This window comes from Cavia porcellus, unplaced genomic scaffold (genome assembly GCF_034190915.1).
Source record: "Cavia porcellus strain 051 isolate PalLab524CR breed Dunkin Hartley unplaced genomic scaffold, mCavPor4.1 scaffold_8, whole genome shotgun sequence".
Taxonomy (NCBI): Eukaryota; Metazoa; Chordata; class Mammalia; order Rodentia; family Caviidae; genus Cavia; species Cavia porcellus.
In genome coordinates, this window is record NW_026947491.1 from 57,835,873 (window position 1) to 57,857,518 (window position 21,646).

A 21,646-nucleotide genomic window follows, 5' to 3' on the forward strand; every position below is an offset into this window, starting at 1 on the left:
AGAATACTAAAAGCATATGTAAGTTATCAGTTAACTGTTTCTCTGGAATAGTAATTAATTTCTACACATAAAAGGAACAGGAGGAAATTGCAAAGCAAAAGACAGGCTTGACAACATAGAATTTTATCCCACCTCCAAAACATAAGATAAAATACAAAGGAATTTTTTAAGTGTAGTACTTTACATATAGCAAAGTTTGCAAGCCAATAAAAACACTATTATTCTAATGTAAAAATAAGCATGGTAAACAGATATTTTACATTGTCTTATATATTCAAGAAGTTTCTAAAAATAATAAAGTTGAAAAAAATCAAATTAAAAGAACACTAAAAATCACTTTTTACTTTTTAAATCAGCAAAGTAGTTGTATGATTAATAACCTATTTACATGAGATTGCAATAAGCCAGACACTGTCTCACACGGCAAGCCAGGGTACAAGTGAGTACAAATTTTATGGAAAAATAACAATGATATTTTGGCAATCTGTTTAAGAGACTTTTAAAAAGTTAATCATTCATAATCTCTTAAGCAATAATTCTACCTCTAATTTAAAAAATGAGATAAGCACCAAAATTTTATATACACATTAATCTAACAATTATTCTGAGTACCTACCCTTTGCCAAGCAGGGCCTCTGCCCATGTGGAATCTGCCACCTATCAGTCTTAAGAGGATTTTTATTGTGATAACGGTAGCATGCAAACGCTAAAAACAATCTCATGAGCAAATAATAAGTGAATGTATAAACAAATTATGGTACATCCATAAAATATGTTCATTACAATAGGCATGTTAGTGCTCCACAAAGCCATTTAAAAATAATTTTTGGAAAAACCTATGAATGATACAAACAAATGCTTATGGTAAAATGTTAAAAAGAAAAAAACTATGATGCAAAGCCGTACATTTAACATTGCTATAATGATGTAGAAATATATATTAAAGAAGACCAGAAGCAAATATATGAGCATGTTCATACAAGGATCTCTGTAACTTTCAAAAATTAGAAATCCTGAACTCTAATACTGCTTATTACTAACATTTGACTAGAAAAGTCAGTTAAACCTCATAAGTCTTCATTTTTTAATTTGTAAAATGTGCTGTATTTTTGGTCTCAAAGTACTGTACTCAAATTAGATAACATGAATGGAAAAGGAAAGCTGAAAATAAGTATCACTATTATTTTCTTAGCAGAAAAAGATGCTTAGGTCCGAAAGGTTGGATCCTTTTCTCCCACATTTTTATGTCTCTTCTTTCCCTCAAATTCCTACTAACACTATCCTAGTTTGGGTGAGTTTTTTCTAGATTTGTCCCACTTGCTCCCAATTATTTTAGCTTTGTTTTTATTTCTGTTGTTTTCGCAGTACTACAGATTGAATCCAGGGCTTTGCCCACTAATCGTTTACTTCTGTTTCCACAGTTAAGCGCACTATATGAATTCACAATTATTGGCTGGATATACCTGACCAAACATTTTTATCTTTGGTTCTTTCTTCTTTTGTAATCTGAAATCATTTATGAAGTGGATATGGGTGGGGCTATTGTGAGTTTTTAGAAAATTATAAAAACTATCATTTCTTCACTTGCATCTTAATTCTTTGCCTGAAGGATAACACAACTGAGTTCCACTAAACCGAAGAGACCTCTTTAGACAAACACTCCATAATTGCTCTGATGGATGACATTTGGTTCTAAATATTTTATTCCTCACCGTTACATTTTAAGTGTAAACTTTTCTCCAAGGCAAAGGTCACCCACCTGATGCCTTGTGAGGCACTGTTCCCAGCAGAGGGACATTGACGGTTGGATCTGCCATAATGCCTTTATCCAAGGAGCGCAAGGTCAGGAATTCATAGAAGTATTCTGCCTACAACAAAAGGCATTGACATTAGCACCATGGAAACCACAAGGACTGAGCAGGCACTTTTCAACACATCTTTGGATAGAAAAGTGATGATTTTCCCTACAGGAACTCTTCAGCCCCTGACATGTAAGATATCACAAAGATTTAACTCTCTATGTTTTATAGCTATAGAATTATGCCCTCCTTTGGAGAGAAATTATTCATTTATAACATTAAAAACATTTATCCATAATATCCACAAGTGGTGATCTTTTAACTTAATATTATTTAACTATCGTTGAAAGGATTATGAAAAAATGCTCTTAGAGAAATAAATGATGTCAAAACAATTATTGACTACCCTTTAGAAAATCCATTTCAGTTTCTTGGATCATTTTTTAATTCTTTTCAAATCGAAGAAGAGTCTTTTGGCCAGAATTTTTAGAGCTGTAATTAATAAGGGATGATGAAAATAGCAATCTGTTGGCAAAAGAAAACATTAAAGGATAAAATTTAATGATCTTGCTGTCAACATTTATTTATTCAGTCTCATTCCCTTTGAAAGTGTTATATTTAAGGTCTCAATTTAATTGTAGAGAGAAAAGGCTAAAATGCAAAAAAGCACCACCATAGTATGACAAATCTTAAACTTTATAATGTAAATATTTTTATTTTCCCAGTAAGTAGCTAGATTAAAAAAGATTTTTGTTACTCAAATGGTCATGAATATGGAAAGTAGTGATGTATAGTCTCACTACAGAGTTTTGATGCTTAACTGACTTTCAACCTTTTTACTGAGTGTTTGTTCTAGGAATAATATGTTCTTGCTTAGTAATAAAAGACATAAGGACACAAATGCTAGTATGAGAGCTGGGCGAGTTAAGTGGGTCTGTATAGTTACCTATAGAGATACCCAGATTTTAGGTAGGTTCAAAAAATTAATTACATAAGGATAAGCTAGAAGGAAGCTAAAAAGAACAGAACTTTTCCAAAAAAGAAGAACAAAATTTATTTTCCAACATGGGAAATGGTAGACATTTAAGCAACTTTGCTTTATATCACAGCATCAAAAGTATTAGGCATTAAGGACATCATAGGAAGACAACAATGCAAAGGTAGAATCTCAGCTACAGGGATGTTGCCTACACTTCGCATGAGTGGAAACACATTTCCTGGTCTCACTAAGACAAAAAGATCATGTTTATTGACCCCAGTCCTCACGGTGCCCCCTCCTGAGATATGGCAATGGTTTGAAAAGACCACTGCGAATCATTCCCTAGGTGAATAACAGAGTCTCATGAACTGATTTTTTAAATTCAGCCAGTAAAAGTTCTCTGAGAATAAAGGAACATAAGACAGATGATTCTACCATACTGAAGAGCAGGCAGAGATCTGAAAGATGCCTGATGAAAGGAATGCTGTCAGGAAAGGTAATTCAATTTGGAGTGAATTCCTTTGAAAAAGAGAATGAATAGTATTTCTGTCTCTGTAGGAAGCTAATAGGTGTATTAGAAGTAGACTGGTTTTCATGAATCCATGTGTTTCAAATGACATCTACTGGCTACATTTCCTTCTACACTTTATTAGATATCTATTATTAAATGTTTTATTCTAAAAATATTTTAGTTGGGACTATGAAAGCACTTAGTGCTGGATGCCATTTTAATTAATTACATTTGATTACTTATAAAGTATAATAATAACAACAAGCAACAATAACCTAACAAACACCAGTGAAATACCTACTATGTGCCAAATTTATTCTAAACATTTTATTAACAATTCATATAATAATAGTGAAGAATTGAAAAAGCAGAACACAAAAACTTCAATACCATACAGTAAGTTACCATTTGTTACTCCATAAATATGACTTCAGGGCTTAAGTTTAAAAATCATAAAATAAATCTTTCTGAATCAGACATGGTAGCCTGTAATCCCAGCACATAGGAGGCTGAGGCAAGAGGATTAATGTGAGTTCTAAGCCAGCCTGGGCTACCTAAGCAAGTTCAAGGCCAGCCTGAATTACAAAGTGAGACCCTGTCTCAAAAAAATAAAAGTAAAGTAAATTAAAATAAATCTTTCTATAGGTGATACATTTTAAAATGACATTTGCAAAAGTTAAGATAAAATTAATAATAAATTTGATTTTTAGTTTCATAAATAATTTTATTAAGAAAAAGTAAAATAGCAAAACAATGATTGTAGCTGTATAGAATTTCAACTTTTCTGTATGCAATTCTATGACGTTTATAATGAAACTAATACATTTACTCAAACCAGACATTAATCACATGCCCTGCTTTTAGTTCTGTGTGGCTAATGACAATCTTTGACTCTATTTGCACAGTTCTGACTGTAGAAGAGATGTTTTCCTTGCACTTCTAATCATGCTAATGCAACAATTTTATTTAAATTTCTTGTATGCCTTCTTGAAAGTGAAAAACAACAACCAGTATTAAAGTAGCTTGTGAATGTCTCTTTTAGAAAGTTTTAATAATGTTCAAAAACTATGGAACTGAAAGAATTTCATTGAGAGCCCAGAAACATAACTTCAAGAAAGCTTCAGATCTCTGTATGGTTATATGAAGTAGTCTAGGAAGGCAAGCAGTATGTTAGATTCAGTATCAGAAAGTATATAATCAGCTGATTGATTCTTAAACAAGCTGCTCTTAGGTTTAATGGATTTCTTTTTCTTTCTTTTTTGGTACCAAGGTTCAAACTCAAGACCTTGCACTTACTAGGCAAGCGCTTGAGCCACTGAGCTAAATCCCTGGCCCTAGGTTTAATGACTCCTCTGGACACATGATACTTTGATTTTATCAGTAGCAAATTTCACACTATAGATTTTAGTTTTCCTTTCTTTGAGAAACAGTACACATCACTCTTTATCTACTGTAATTTTGAGACTGTATTTGAGACTGTTCTAATCAAGAACTGGTCAGAACACTTTCCTTCTTGGATCTCACCATCAAAAGGCAGTTTTTGGAACAGACCTATTTTGTTTATCCTTCTTAAGGAGGTGATGGTGGAGCCTGAATCTCTGAAATATGTGATTTTCTTTATTCTTGGTATATTTGGTAAGAGAGGTTTTGTTCTTGTACTATTTTTGTTGCTTTTAAAAGATTCTACCTTGAAAGTCACTTTAAATTGAGCAATCGTTTGTCTGAACTCGACATTCATTTCTTTCCAAGTTTCACTTGTCATTGCAAAGAGATCTACCAAAAATGACCAATATGACACAAATATTTCTACAAATGTATTATCATTACCATAACATACAGAGTAAATGTAGCCTTCATTTAACTTCAGGGCTTAAGTTTAAAAGTCATAAAAGTGACTGATGAAATGAATGACAGATTTATGCAATATTCTAATTTCTAGACAGAACTTTCCATTTTTATTTATAAAATAATAACTAGACCCTATTCCTAGACCTTATTCTCTACACTGGAAAATTTTATTGGAAGCAAATAAAACTTAAATTCTATGCCAAAGAGAACAGAGAAGTAGCTTTAAAGTTTGGGAACAAGTTTCACAAATTGCAGATTTATTACTTAGATAAAAGGAACTCAGAGCATGAACCATAATAGAGATGTAATATTGGAGAGTCTGAAGCCTCTATTAGGAAAAAGTACATTTTGTTTTATTAAGTGACATTAGCGGAAACCCAGGTAAATGCAAGTAGGGTGATTATTTGGGAACTGCATGAAAAGACTGCTTTGTATTCAAGGAAAGTATGGGTCCATTCAGGAGAATAATTCACTTCTAAATTAAGTTGCTGAAAAATGTTGTTGGCCTGGATTGCCATGCAGTAAATTTTCTTTTCACTGAGAAGTATAAAAGACACCCAAATTTTATCAAGAAAAGAATGCTAGAGGTCATTTATCTTGCTTCCAATTGACTTGGCTGAAATTAGGGTTGTTCCTTCCAGAATAGATGAAGATATCATGTGAACAGCAAAATGGGACAAGTCACAAGGATTTTGCTCTGGCATTCTTTTGGGTGTAGACACAGAGAAAGAAAGGAAGAGAATTGCATGAACCATCAGAAGGAATGGAAGAATGGAGGGAATCCAGTATTTCTTTTCAACCTTTGAAGTCCTGCACTTATAGTGTATACTTAATCGAATAAGCCCAATAATTGCAGGAAACTCTGAGCTAAGAATCAGTCTTTCATAAAACTGTGGCTCTCAAACCTCTCAACTTCATATGTCATGATATTTACCCAAGCTTTCATAGGAGAACACTAAAACAGTAAATGCATCACCTTTGTTCCAAAGAAAATTTCAGGCATTTGTAGATACAAAACACACGAAAGGCAGAAGATTTGAAAATTTAAGTGCTCTTTGTTTAGTGTGTATTATACCCCAATCACTGTTCATTTAATTCTCACAACATTCTATCATACAAGTAGATTCAGGGCACTGGCTGTGAAAATTAGCAAAGGGATATAAAACAGCTCTTACACTGTATGTGAAGGGCAAGAAGAAATCTAAAATAAACAAGATAAGAAACTAGTGCAACGTTAAAGCCCCAACAAAATGAATAAACTTTCCCAGTGCTTAAAATAGCCTGCCACCTGAATGTCTAGGCCCAACACTGACAGCACCCACGTTCTGCCTCAGCATTCTCACCACGCAATTTCATCCTTCAAACTCAAAACTTGTTAAATTTTGATTGCATGGAATTCTGCTAATTTTCATTCTACTTGTGGTTTCTGTATTTCCTCATTAACTCTCCTTCTTTCAGCTCAGAATCACAGCAAATCACTGAAATGTAGTCATCAGTGAGATACAGTCACACCTGTAATCCAGTGATTTCATTCTCCTGACCTCCATGGACTTCTCAGTCGTTGGTGCTTCTCCCTTTACATTCGATTGTAAAACTCTCACAGTCTTACAGATTAGCCTTTGAGACGATGCTGCTTGCTATGGTGTAACGAGTGCCCCAAAAAGGTCATGTACTGAAGGCGTGGGGCAAGGCAGGGTGGTGCTATTGTGAGTGACAGAGCCTGAGGGAGTTTGGGCCCTGTAGGAAGTCCTTAGAGTCTCAGAGGCGATAGTGGTATCCTAATGTCTCTTTCTGCCTCACTGTGTCTGTTTCCTGGCTCAGCATCTGAGCAGTAAACCTGACACATTCTCCTGCCATGTTGTGCTGCCCTCTACAGAGACCCAATCTAACTGTTAGCTTAAAAAAAAAAGAAGAAGAAAGAAAAACCTTTCTGTCTTATAAGTTAATTGCCTCAGGTATTTCATTGTAGCAATGTGAAGCTGCCTAATACAATGCTCAATATAAACTATTTACACTCTTAGTCCAAAGTGCTGACTCTTCATACTCTGTTTATTTTATGAAGTCTAATTCATTATCTGCCAAGGTCAGCTGATTTCTTTATATATGTCAACAGTATTTCCACTTTTCTTATAACAGAGGTACTAAACTTCAGTGTTTCTTGCTTGCACCTTATCACAGCCACATACCAAAACCTTATCCTTTCTCCTTTTATGATATCTTTTGTTTCTGTACCTACCTTTCATTCCCACTGCTCCAATCTAAACCAATCTTTACTTCTTCATACTGATGTTATTGTAAAATTCTTTAAAATATCTTTCCAGACTTTGTTTTTAAAATACTTGCCATAAATATAAACCAATAAATTTAATTAAAACATCATTTTGCCCTAATTATAATCCTTTCCTATCTCTTTTCATCTCCTAGATAAAGGTTTCAGCTTGATAGATATTATCAGAGTCAGGCTCTAAGTTTCATTTCTCTCTTAAGGCTCCCAAAGAGGTGTCATCTTTGGAGCTCAATTGGTCATCTGTGATACCAGAGCTAGGCCTATATTCCAGTGCTTGCACTCCTACTAATCTTCACTGGACTTAAACCGGCTTGGCTCTGGAACATAGAGCTCTGTGCATTATTACCCATTGTTTATATGTGAACAGAATATATTGTCATCTAACTTTTGAATTCTTTATGGCTAAGAATGGGATCATATATTTTTTCCTGCCTATAACTGGAGATTTATGCAGTATTATGCACAAGTATTATTTTTTTCTCATTTTATTTTTTAAAATTTATTTTATTTTTGGCTTTTTTGAGAAGGTCTCACTATGCAGACTAGGTTGGCCTCAAACTCACAGCTATCCTTCTGCCTCAGCCTCCTGAGTGGTGGGATTACAGGTAGGCAGCATCACACCCAGCCAGTTTTTATTGTTTTATTAGTATATGTTTATGTTATATAACGATTACATTCATTGTGGGGAGCATGTACATAACAGATCTAAACTCTTTTTTCATTCCTTTTCCCCTTTTTTCTCCCTCTTGCCTCCAACTCTTGATTTCCTTCCAATTTGAAAAAGATCTCCCTACTTCCTATTATCTATATTTTATCTTGCTCTTTACTTATATTTTGTATTTCTCCTATAAGAGAAACCATGTGATATTTAAGCTTGTGTGCCAGATTGGTCCATTTAATTTTATGGACTTCAGATGCATCCTTTTACCTACAATGACAAGTTTATCCTTTGTGTGTGTGTGTGTGTGTGTGTGTGTGTGTGTGTGGTCGAATAGTACTCCATGGTGTATAAATACCACATTTTCTTTATCCTTTAATCCACATATTCTTTATCCTTCTGTTAATGTGCAAATTGGTTTTTCTGAAATTTAGCTATTATGAATTGTTCTGCTATAAACATGGGTATTCATGATGTCTTTACCTTTTGGGAAGGTACCTAGAAGGGGAATACAAGCAAGGTATTTGAAAAATATTTGCTGAAGAAATGAATGACCCATGGAGACACATCTGCAAGTCCATACGCAGTGCATTTCAGAACATACTATAGAGGTGAGGTACTGTGACCTTCCGATGCTACTGACAAGCAATGGCTTCTCTGTTTGGGGCCATTGCTAACTTATTTTTATGAGTTAAAAGATTCATTCTTCCTGTGCTGTGTGGGCAGCCTTTGCAGTGCACATGGAAAACACAAAATATTTCTGAGAAAAACAGCAATCAAAAGAACATTGACATTTGATATCCAGCCAATCTGTGTGTAGTTTGTAACCGTTTTATGCTTGTTCTGGGACAAAACCTTGGCACTCAGGCTGCCAGACAGAATGTGTGCAGATAATGTAAACAAGGTCCAGTTCTCAAACATAACATTGTCCAATGTTTTTGCTTCATATTTCCTACTTGGCATCCAGTCATTTTCTATAAATTATAGAATCCAACTGCATTATCACTGAGAAACTCTGAGATAACAATGGTTTATTTCCCAACTAACTTTGTGAACAGTTTTTGTTGTTGTTGTTGTTGTTTTGTTTGCATTTTAGAAAGCACCTTCTCACTCAGAGTACTTATTTAATTACTTAATTAGTTAGCTTCAATTGGGCTTAGCTTCAATTGGCATTTAGAGGAACACTGCTTACAAAGAATATCAATCAGTCAAATTCTTCTGTTCTAGTAGTCATTTATAAAAGTGATTAATAGGGCTAAATCAGATCCTGTGACAAGTGCTCCCTCACAGGGCGCCTGCTCCAGTTTAAACAGTTGCAAAATCATGAGTCAATGCCTACCAAAAAATCGGACACTGAGAGGAAAGACAGTTGGACAACTATGGCAGGGCAAGGTAAGGAACTAAAGAAAGAAAACGAGGGGATGGCTGGCACTTTGGGACAAGAACATTTCAAACAGGAGGTGTGGAAGAAGAAACAAAGTGACAGCGTGGGCGTAGGGCTATGAGTTTCCCCGAGATACGATGGTTATTTAAGAATGTGGGAGGACTAGCAGAGCACTTGTCTAAGGCAGATGTTGGAGATGAGAGGGGCAGATTTAAATTCTGAAAAAAGAAAAGACTTAAGTACTCATTTACATGGTGGTAGGGAAGAAAACTATTAAGAACAATGTCTTTAATAACAAAGAGTTAACTGAACAATTACTCTTAAACTCATGAAGTTCATTCGTTCATCATGAGCATCTCATTCCCTTGTTCTTTCATGCATTTTACATGGTGGCATATTTTAGCACATCACTTTGAAAGACAGAATACTTGTTAAAATGCCCACATAAACTTGGATAGCATGTATAAGTAGCTCAAAAAAGGCAAAATTAATGTTCCATTACTTTTATAGTTAAGATACATGGTTGTCTCTATAGATATAGTATTTTCTGTGCCTCATACTATTGATTAGAAAGTGACTTAGAAGTATCAGGAAATTTTCTCAACAACGACTTTCAAAATATGTAAATTAGGTCAGGTTTCTCTTAGTTTTATCTCCAGGTTTTTAAAATATTATTTAATATATTTTATTGACTACACATGGACAGTTGTACTTACTTATTTGATAAAAAACAGAAGAAAACAAACCTCCCCAATTGCCCATCAAATGTCCCTTGAAAATTCTTTTCAACATCCCTGGTCTCTCCCTTCTCCTGTGCACAACAATTCCATAATTTCCCGAAAGTTCTCTGCCCAGTCCTCCTATCTTCTTTCTGTCGATGGCAATATTTTATTCACAAAGGAAACAGAGACTATCAGAAAGCAGCTCGCTCAGCTTCCCCCCACTCCTATAAAGCAATCCATCCACACCCAACTCTGCTTCCTTTCCTTCCCACATTCTGTAAAACTGACCCCATCGATTAGGTCACCTTCCCTCATGATACAAATGTAGTGACAGTCAAAGACTCAATGTTTTCTTTACCATCATTACAATGCTTCCAGGAGAATTTATTTTCTAAAAAAAAAAACACCTTCATTTTCCTGGTACATTTCAGATATGCACAGTGATAAGAGTCACCATCGAAGAGCATCTGACCTGAACACGGTACATCTTGTTCCTTGTTTCCCATTCTCTTCCCTTTCCCTTCCTTTAGTCCTTCTCCCTTTATAAAAGTTTTTGTTTCCATTTTTTCCTTCTGTTCTTCTTTCCTTGTCCTTTTTACCTCTCCCTATTCCTGCTTTCCCCCTCCTCATTTGAACATTATCTTCTAATTTAACAATATCTATTATATATACTTATTTACAGTTTTGGTTTAGGGAAACATTGTGGAATATCCAAGCATGTTTGACTTATTTCACTTAAAAGTATGGTCTCATGGTATATCTATTTAGCTAGAAATGTCTCAAGCTTATCTTTCTTTATGACACAGTAGTTCTCCAGTCTATAATCCTTATCCTTCATCAGTTAATAGGCAGTTGGGCTGTTTCCAAAAATTTACTTATTAGAAACTGCCACTCTAAACATGGATGTACAAAAATTGTTGTGTGATTCTTTTGGGAAGATACCAAGAAGAATAGCGGGGTTGAATGGAACCTCTAATTTTAGGTTCATTTTGTTTTGGCTTTTTGAGACAGGGTCTCACTATGCAGTTCAGGCTGGCTTTGGGCTCACTTTGTAGCCCAGGCTGGTCTTGAACTCACAATGATCCTCCTGCCTCAGCCTCCTGAGTGATGGCATTACAGTCATCACCACCATGCCCAGCTTCTAGTTTTAGTTTCTTCAGGAATCTCCACACTGATTTCCACAATAGTTGCACCAGTCTATACTCCCACCAGCAGTAGAGAAGGGTTCCATTTTTCCCACAGCCCTATCAGCATTTGTTATTGGTTGATTTCTTGATAACAACCATTCTTTCTGGAGTGAAATGGAATCTCAGTGTTATTTTAATTTGCATCTCTCAAATGACCAGTGATGTTGAGTATTTTTTCACATATTTGTCACTTCTACTTTATCTGAAAAGTGTCTATTCATCTTAGATACCCATTTTTTTGGATTGGGTGTTTAAATTTGGGGGGGGGGGGCTCTGATGTTTTTGAGCTCTTTATACATTCTAGATAATAGTCTTTTGTCGGAGGAAGAGCTGGCTAACATTTTTTCCCACACTGTGGGTTGTTTCTTTTCTCTGTTGGTGGTTTTTCTTGCTGTGCAAAAGCTTTTTAATAAGATGAGATTCAAGTTGATTCTTTGTAATATTTTCCCTTGTGGTCTGGGTTTTGTTCATAAAATCTTTGCCTACACCAGTGTCCTCAAGATTTCTATCTATTCTATCTCCCGGCAGATTTAAGGTTTCTGTTTGGAGGATGAGTGGAACTGTTCTCCTTGAAAGAAGAGTATTTGTCTGCATTTTGGCTAAACCTGGCCCTATTTCTGTGTATTGACATGTATAGAGCTGGCTAGATAATACTTTTCCCCTCAACTGGCTTTAAGCAATCAAATAGGCCTAGCCTAGGTGCTGATGTGTAGCCTTTGAACCAACATCAGTGATGTCCATCCTATGGCTTCCAATCAGTATGTGTGTGACGCCAGGCTGAGACTGAGGCTGGAGAAAGAACTTGTGCCATTTCTGGGTATGAAGGCCAGATGTCAAGGTGGAAGCAACTCAGATTACAAGATACTTTCTCAAACTGCTATGCAGATTCCTCCAAACTTATGGTCTACCTGCTACTGGATCTGGTACTCTTTTTATATACCTCTCTCTGCATTTTGCAGAAGTGTTATCGTGCTTTCTACCCAGCCCACCTCACAGTACTCACATACTTCTGACCATTCTCGGTCACTCAAATTTAGCCACTTCCTTCTTAACAAATTAATAAAATCCAGGTTTGGCCCTGGTTCCTGGCCTTGGTTCCAGTTAATCACTATTTCAACTGGATTTAGGAATTTCTTGGCTCCCCACAACTACAGATACGTCTTTGTCTCTTTTTTGTACCATGGGTTGCATTGGAAGTGGTAGATTGGAATTTACTTATTGGAATTCTAGTAACTTCTTCTGGGATTACAAATATGAACTCTGGATTTCAATGAGACTAGCAGCATGGGGTCTCTTTATTTCTATTTTACTATTTAGATGTTTCATACATTTTGATTTTAGTTTAGTGCATGGTGAAAGACATAGGTCTAGTTTTAATCTTCAGCATGTGGAAAGCCAGTTCTTCCATAACCATTTATTAGAGAATCAAAGTGGTAAACTTGCTAAGAGGGAAATTAGGCAAACAGTGCCTTTCATAAGAGCATGTAAAAAAAAAAATGAAATACTTAGGAATCAATCCAACAAAAGAAGCAAAAGACCCCTACATTGAAGACTACGGTATGTTGAAAAGGAAGTTGAAGAGGATATCAGAAAATGGAAAGATATCCCTTGCTTGTGGGTAGTAAGAACCAATGTAATGAAAATGGCCATAATTTAAAAATAGTTATACAGATTTAATGCAATCCAATCAAAATTCCAGTAGCATATCTCATATAATTAGAGAAAACAATACTAAAATTCATTTGGAACCTGAAGAGATCTAGAATAGTAAAAGCAATTCTGGGCAACAAAGGCCAAGCAGGGAGCATTACAATCCTTAACTTGAAATTATATTACAAAGCTACTGTGATAAAAACAGCATGATACTGACAAAAACAGACCCAAAGATCAATGGAACAGATTAAGAGATGCATAAACTGCAGGCATACTTTAGCCACTTTATCTTTGACAAAGTAACCAAACATCACAGGAAGAAAAATAGCCTCTTTGAGACCATACTTTTCTTTTTTTTTTTTTTTTGTATTGGGGATCAAACTCACAACCTTACACTTGCCAGGCAGGCGCTTATACCACTGAACTAAATCTCCAACCTAGCCTCTTTAATAATTGGTGCTAGAAGAACTGGGCTTTGTGGTAGAGTTTATACTCATGGCCTCTGGGTTTTTTTCCATAGATATTTACTATAGTATGACTTTTGCTGTCATCACTTTTAAATCCTTAAGATTAAGTGAAATAAACCAGACACACGAGTTTAAATATAGAGCTGCTTTTCTTATGTGAGAAACCCAAAATATAAATAAATTACAGAGCAAAATAAAAGATAATAGGAAGCAAGGAGATAAGTCTTTTGTAAAAGGGAAGGAAACCAAGAGTTGGAGAAAAGAGAGAGGAGGGAAGCAGGTGAAACAAGAGAAATAAAATAAAACACGTTTCACCATAAAGAATATAATCATTTTACATGCAAACATGTAATAATAAAATAAAAAGGACAATGAAAACCTCCATGTTACTAATTCCAAAGAGTACTTTTCCATTTTTAACTTTCTCATATACTCTGAATTTTTTTATTATGATCAATTTCTTTGTTGTTTCTTTTTAGACTTACATTTAGCAGCCATCTCTTTGAATTTTCTTTCTCCTTTTTCAATCTTTCACTAGTCCCCATCACGTTTTTTTTCTCTACAACTGTACCTTAAAAAATAATTCCGAAGGTAGGCCCCTGCGTTCTTATAGAATCCATAGCTCTTTTGTCCATATGTGTATGAATGTTTTTCTGGAGAGAGTAAACCATTAGTATTTAGCATATTCTTAAAGGAGTCTATTCTTAAAGCACCTATTGGTCTGCATGCTTTGAATTTTCTCTTTTTTGATATAATTAGCCACTTCATGACTTCAGTTTACATTTGTATTTCAGTGGCCTCCAGATTGTTATCTCTGGTTTTCACCCTTCTTCTGAGATTCGAGTCAACATAAACAACTATCTCCCAGACATTGTGCCTTGAATCTACTACATTTGAACCAAACTCATTATCTTCCCAATGAACCTATATTTCTTTATCATTTTTTGTTTTTGTTTTGGGGGGTAGTGTCTCACTACATATCAGACTGGCACTGAACTCATTAGCCTCCTGGTTTCTGGGATTAAGGAATGCATTTACCTGTAATTCTTAAGATGACAATATATACATGATTACCCAAAATACAGACTTGGTGATCTTTCTAGACTCTTAATTTTTCTTCTACTACCTCTGTGAATTCTTACTGTTTTCTCAGATCTTTTCCCTTCTTTTTTCTTTCTTCTGTTACTAGCAAACTTCAGACATTTTTCATTCATGCTCCTACAGTAGTACTTTGACCTGTCTTTTTAGTGACTCATGTCCCCCAGATTTATCATCTCCAATCCATCCCATCATCCATTTTTTCCCTAAATGCCAATTGGACTATATCATCCTCCACTTAAAGCCCTACGGTTTCTAATTGCAAGGAAGAGTTTGGTTACAGGTTGCGTCTGCTGTAGCTCTGCCCACTGGCCTCTTTGCCCATGTCTTGAGAGTTTGACCTACCTATAGCAATCTTTAAGTCTCTGAACTGCTATGTTCTGTATGATTGCTACTCTATACCTGGAATACTCACTCCTGTCCTTGACCACCAATCAAACTTTGACTTAGTCCTCAAAGTTTGGGTGGAAGGTCACCTCTTTGATAAGATGTTCCCTTTTCCAGAATCTTCTCTTCTGTTTATGTTCTTTCCTTTATCTCTACTACTGTACCTACAGAAAATACTATTTACTTGTCTCCCCCCAATAAACTCTCCTCCGTAGAAGGGACTCTGCCCACTGTTATCTAAATTGTCAGAAGCTAACATAGTTTTTGTGGCTCAAAAATTGTGAAAAGTGAACACAAACTTTGAATCAAAGTAGTTAATATCTTTTTTAAAAATGTAAACCAGGAGTGGTGGCATACACCTGTAATCCCAACACTTGGGAGGTGGAAGCAGGAGACTCATTTTCAGTTCAAGGTCAGTCTGGGTTACAAAGTGAGTACAAGACAGGATTATGAAAAGAAAGATTTCTTAAAAATAACATGGAGCCAGGAAATAACAATTCAACAGCTGCTAGACAATGCAAAAAAATTAAGACTGACAGATGTCAGTGAAAAAGCAAGGATCAACACAAATGACATGAAAAGACTATTACAAAAGTAATAGCAGAAAATTTCTCAAATATTTACAATTAAGTATAAGGCATACAGAACTCCAACTAGCCATAATGAAAATAAGTCTAAACCTAGACATATGATAGTTTAAGATATCAGAAACTCAGCACAAGAACAGAATATTAAAAGTTGTTAGAGAAAAGAAACAGATCGCTTATAAAGGAAAACCCATCAGAATGACAGCAGACTTCTTAACACAAACCATCAAGTCAACAAGAGCTTGAAGTGAAGTGTTTCAAGTCCTGAAAGAAAACAACTTCAAACCCAGATTGATGTATCCTGAAAAATTATCTTTCAAAACTGATGAAAAAATAAGATACTTCCATGATAAAGAACAACTAAAGGAATTCATGGCCACCAAAACAAACCTTCAGAGAGTGCTGAAAGATATTCTAGAGAAAATAAAGATGATCATGGTTCCAGGATCAGCAGAAGAAGAAGATCACCAAACAAAACAGGCAATTTAATGAACAGGAAAAGTAGAGGGCCAACAGCAGGAGGATGGTATGACAGAGATGAATCAATGCATGCCAGTTGTAATCATTAATGTAGGTGGCTTCAATTCACCAATAAAAAGAAACAGAGGAAGAATGGATCAAGAAATAAGACCCATCAATATACAGTATACGAGAAACACATTTAACTTGAAAGGGAATTCAGACTGAAAGTCAAAGGAAAGAAAACAATGTTCCATGCAACAGGAACCAGAAAAAAGCAGTGGTAGCTTGCCCATCAACTGCAGAATGGATAATCAAGATATGGTATTTTTATACAATGGAAAGCTACTCAACTATAAAGAAGGATAATCCCAAGGCTCTCGTGGGTAAATGGATGGAACTTGAGATCACGATCATGACTGAAATGGTTCAAATTCCCATGGGTGAACATCATATTGTCTCCCTAGCATAAAAAACTGAAGGAGTTAGTGGAACCAAAATATACAATAGATATTGTGAAAGTGAAAGGGAAGGAAAAACCTAAGAAGGGAAGGTGATAAGCATTGTTAATTTCCTATTATCTTGTTTTGAACTCTTGTATCATTTTCATTGTTTTGTTTTTTTGGGGGGAGGGGTTGGTTTTATTCTGTCTTATTTTGTTTGATTTCATTGTCCGATGGTATTGGCAGCTATTTTGATGGTAACAAGATATAGTATGGTAGCCATTGCTGATTTCCTGTTATCTGGTTTTGAAGTCTTGTAACACTTTCATTATTTTGATTGGTTGTTATACTTTGTTTTATTTGGTTTTATTATGTTGGATGGCATGGACAACTTTTTTGAAAAAAACAAGAGACATTATGGTAGCCATTGTTGATTTTCTATTATCTTGTTTTGAAGTCCTGTATTACTTTCATTGTTCTATTCTCATTGGCTTTAATCTGTTTTATTATGTTTGATTTTATTCTGTTTAAAATAAAAAATAAATAACTCAGTTTAGCATGATGGCACAGCACTGCAGAGGCTGAGGTAAGAGAAATGTTGTGAGTTAGAGGCAAGTGTGGATTAAAAAACAAAATAGCCAAGCTTGGTGGCACATTCCTGAATCTCAGCAGTGTGGGAGCCTGAGACAGGAGCATTCCAAGTTTGATCCAGCTTAGGCAACTTAGTGAGACCCTGTCACAAAATAAAAATATTTTTAAAAGGTTCTGGAGATATAGTTCAATACAGAGGCCCTGGATTCAATCTCTGGTACAGAAAAAATCACTCACAAACTCAAGTATTCTTGTAAAATCTGACTGAGAGATAGATAATGAGATCCCAATCACAAACCTGCAGGAAATATAAAATATGGTGCCTATGGGACTAGGCTTGTCCTGACTGGTTTTCCAAAGGAGGTACCTAATAGTCCAAACAACCATACTCACAATACTGAAAAGTATTTGGATTACATCTCAGCTACAGTCAGATCAACCTGGCTTGAATTCTAATTCTGCTAGTTACTAGCAGACCTGGAGCTCCTATTCATACACACTGAGTGTGCGAGGCACTCGCACTCTGTATACATAAAATGCCTTATGAATAAAATGGTATTTAGTTTTTGAAAAAAAGGAACTTGCTGACTAAAAAGGATTGGCCATTAATCAAATAATTAAGAAAATTAAGACTGTGATCAAAGACCTTAGACAATAGTGCTTAGAGAATGTGCACTTATATGTACTTTGGGAGTCAGAAAAGGTGTGCCTGAGAAAGGATGACAGAATTGAGAGGGTCTTAATGAGCAGAGGTGAAAGTGGGCCAACTTCTTTGGCAGAGGGAAGATGGTGCATTAACTTTAACAGGGCCTCAGCAAGCTTGAGGAACACAAGAGAGGCCATCATTTACTTTACAGTGTTGTTGTAAGCATTATAATGAATAACACAAGTAAGACATATTACAGCACATGTTGGCATATTACTAGCATTCAAAAAATGCTAGTCATTTTTAATAGGACCAATAATACAAAGTTCCTTATTGCTGATGTGTGGAAACAGGAGTTCCTACCCGGTGGAAGGGCCCATGGATGGAAAGGAACAGACAGGGAATTTCTGAGTGTAGAGGCTGGAGAGTAGGATCATAGGGTGGGGGGAATCTACAGTTCTGAAGAACATCGGCCCTGTGTTCTGTGGATAGGTGGTAGGATCAGAAGGATAGAGAACAAACTGGAAAGCTGTTCTTTTTCTCCTTCTCAAAGATACAGAGTTATAATTCAAGTTAGACATAAATTCGAAGATTATTGGAATTTTCTTATTTCTTCTGCTTTAAAACAAATTAGGAATGTCTTATCAAACTACTAATTTACATAAGAAGCTAGAAGAAAAAGTTAAAAAATACACCACAAAGAGGTGGTTGTCAAAATCCTAAGAGTGGGAAATTTTGTAGGACAAAGATTCAGTTCTTTTAACAAAAATTCAAATGAATAAAAAGAAAGGGCTGAAAACCTTTAGATTAAAAAAGACCTAGAAGGCTTATTTTTCAACCATAGTAAGTAGACCTTGTTTGGCTTCTTATTCTTTTTGTTTTTTGGTTTTTTTTTCGTTTTTATCGGTACCGGGGATCGAACTCACGACTGCCTGCTTGCAAGGCAGGTGCTTATGCCGCTGAGCTAAATCCCCAGCCCCTTTGGCTTCTTATTCTAACAACACACCTTTTAAGGATGTATGGCATATACAACAGATAGTTGGAAATTTAAATACTAATTGGATATTTTATTATATTAGGGAATTATTTTCAATAGCTTTTGAGTTTTTCAAAAATTTCTTATTTCTAAAGATATACATTGAAATATTTATGAATGAAACAATACCATACATGAGAGTGTTTCAAAATACTGTGAGAGGGGGAAGTGAGAGGTTAGTATAGGTGAAACAAGCCTGGTCATTGAGTCAGTAACTCTTGAGTCTGGATGATAAGTAAATAGGAATTTGTTTTTCTAGTTTGTATTTGAAAGTTTCCATAACAAAAAGTTTCTTAAAGAAGGAAAAAAATCTCATATTGACATCTCTGTTAAATGAATAATCTTCATTCACAGAGAATAGTATATTATTTTATATTTATCCAAGTATCTAAAGTTTTCTAATGCATGCTTTTACTGTACTGCAAGAGAAACTTTCTAAGGATAAATGCAACAATAAATATTTTAAAATAAAATGTACAGGTCTAAGTTGGCAGTATTCATTGCCTATATTATCTAGTACAGCATAAGGTAAGGTGAAAGCTTCAGAAGACGGGTCAGCCTTACCTTTAAGAAATTTTGATAATAATATTTGCCTGACTTACTTATGAAAATAAAAATATCTTTTATGTTTAAATTGAATTCAATAATTTATCCTATGCAACAAATTTCTTATATTACAATCTGAATAGACAGAAATCATATGCTAGGTCAAATGTGCTTGTAGTTAAATTTTACTGTGCTTGTACTTCCAAAAAATGTGTTTGAATTTCGTAGGTCTTGTCTTTTTTCCTCGGAATCAACTTCAGCCAATACTGCTGGTCATGACAAAGCTTTTAAAGCAAATAAAAACGAAGTAAAAGTTTGAGACACCAACAGAAGAGCAAGTCATTCTATTGCGTTGATCTTTTCCCATTCATTCCTTCTTTCCATCATTCAGGAACTATTTATTTAGTGCTTCCAACATGCCAGGGAGTACCCCTCAATCTGGGATGCAGCAGTGAAAGAAAGAGGTAAAAGTCTTGGTTTTCTTGGTGTTTACTTTCTGTACAGCAAGGAGGAGGAGACATCTAATTTTTAACAAAATGTTTATCTGGCCATATATCAAGTATTGACAAGTGACATGTGGAAAAGTAAAGCAGAGAAAGAAAATACAAAATGAGAACACACACGGTAGAGGGATGCTACCTCAGAGACGTGACCAGGCCAGGTTGTTTGCATAGATAATATATTCCTAGGGCCTGGAATAAAGCTGTACAGATATCCACAAGAAAGCACCGCCGAGGAAGAACAGTGAATGCCTGCTTCCTCAGAAGGGCGTGTCTCTGGTGTGCTCAGGAAACAGTGAGGAGGCCATGCAATTACATCAGAGTGAGGTGCCGCAATTATAAGCACCCAGTCAGAGGGGAAGAAGTATGGCCTTATCACAGGCAGAAGGGTCCCAAAAGAGCAGTGCATAGGCACCCATAATAACAAGAGCAGTTCTAACCAGCTTGGGAGCCTGTGGACAACATCCTGCCTCTTACTTCTTATTTCTCTTCCTCACGCCCCTGGCTGGCATCTCAGCTGGCCAGCCAGGAGTGGCTTCCTAAGAAGGGTCAACCATGCTACCCTCAAGGTTGTGGTCCAGGGAAGGAACAAGTCTTAAATCTGAAAGAAGATCCAAATTTTAAGTACTCCACAGAAGTGGATTTTTAAAAATTACTGAAATGAGCATAATTGTAGCACTAAAGTAATCAGAGAACTTTTTATTATCTCAGGCTGAGTAGAGAAATTGCAGGATGCATTCAAAGACTGGGAGAAAGGAGCCTCCTCAGTAGGCTCACGGGGCAGCTGTGAGGGGAGGGAAGGCCACTCACATGATTGCACATGGTAGCATTTGCTTATTCGGTATAATAGTTTTAAGCCTTAGATCCTTAAGGAGTTTAAGAGCCCAAGAGAAGGCAGCAGATTTTCCATTTGTAACATTAGACAGTCCCCCAGTTTTTCTTTGTTTTCCACTTAAAACATGCCAGGATATTAGGATAAACCACAAGGCCTCTTTATTACTTTTTACTTGTTAAGTCACATATTAGTTTCCTCATTTCTAAGAATTATTGTTGGTAAGCTCCTTAGTGTTTCCAATTCTTTTTCCTAGGTGTGTCCCCAATTAATGATAATCACTGTCTTTCTGGAGGCACAGTGAATGACAGTGCTTTACAGTCAACACAAACCGTTCTGCAGCAAATGTGAGCAGACACATAGTTAGTCAAGCTGATTCATTAAAGAAAAGAAGGACACATTAAAGCTGAATCAACTGTCATCTTTTAGTGATGACTGTTGATCTGATGTGATGAGAGAAAGTTCACGCACTGGATAGGCTGATCCGGCTCCCGGATGGTCTGGGGCATCGTTAACTCATACAGACTGATTCTGGCCTCGGTTCAAACTTCTAAGCCTTTGTTCTCTGGGCTCAGAGGATGGCTTTGAAGTTCAGGATAAAGCTCTTCTAACACACCATTACCAAAGAATAACCTTTTGATTATGATCTCATGAAAGTATAATCCATAACTTACATAAGTTAAAACCGTGGCAAACAGTGACGGTCCTGTAATTGGACCTTTATGAATTCCATATGTTACAATCTTTGCATTAGCTAGCAGCCCTGCACAATACACACAGCTCTTCCCCCAAACATAGCCCCTGAACTTTCTTAAAAGGCTATGAAACTTTTCATAGCTACTGTCAGTCTCAAAATCTTCAAATCCTTAAGTGAGGGTACAGGTACCTAGACCAGGATTTTTGGATACTTTCCGAGGAAAAATAAATATTTCTCCCATATCCAATAAACACTTGTTTGCATAAGACAGTTTAATCGAAGCCAGTAATATTTTACTTATTCACATGACTTGTTTGATTTAAAAAATA

General features: G+C 35.8%; 1 protein-coding gene across 1 annotated transcript in view; it reads right to left on the bottom strand.

The window, feature by feature from the left end:
* The window catches only part of Wif1 (WNT inhibitory factor 1), a 79,511-nt gene that overhangs the window by 25,906 nt on the left and 31,959 nt on the right, over window positions 1-21,646 (bottom strand). Inside the window, exon 3 of the mRNA XM_003476109.5 lies at window positions 1,760-1,868. Coding sequence (XP_003476157.1) covers window positions 1,760-1,868 — 109 coding nt within the window. The remainder of the gene's footprint in view (window positions 1-1,759; window positions 1,869-21,646) is intronic.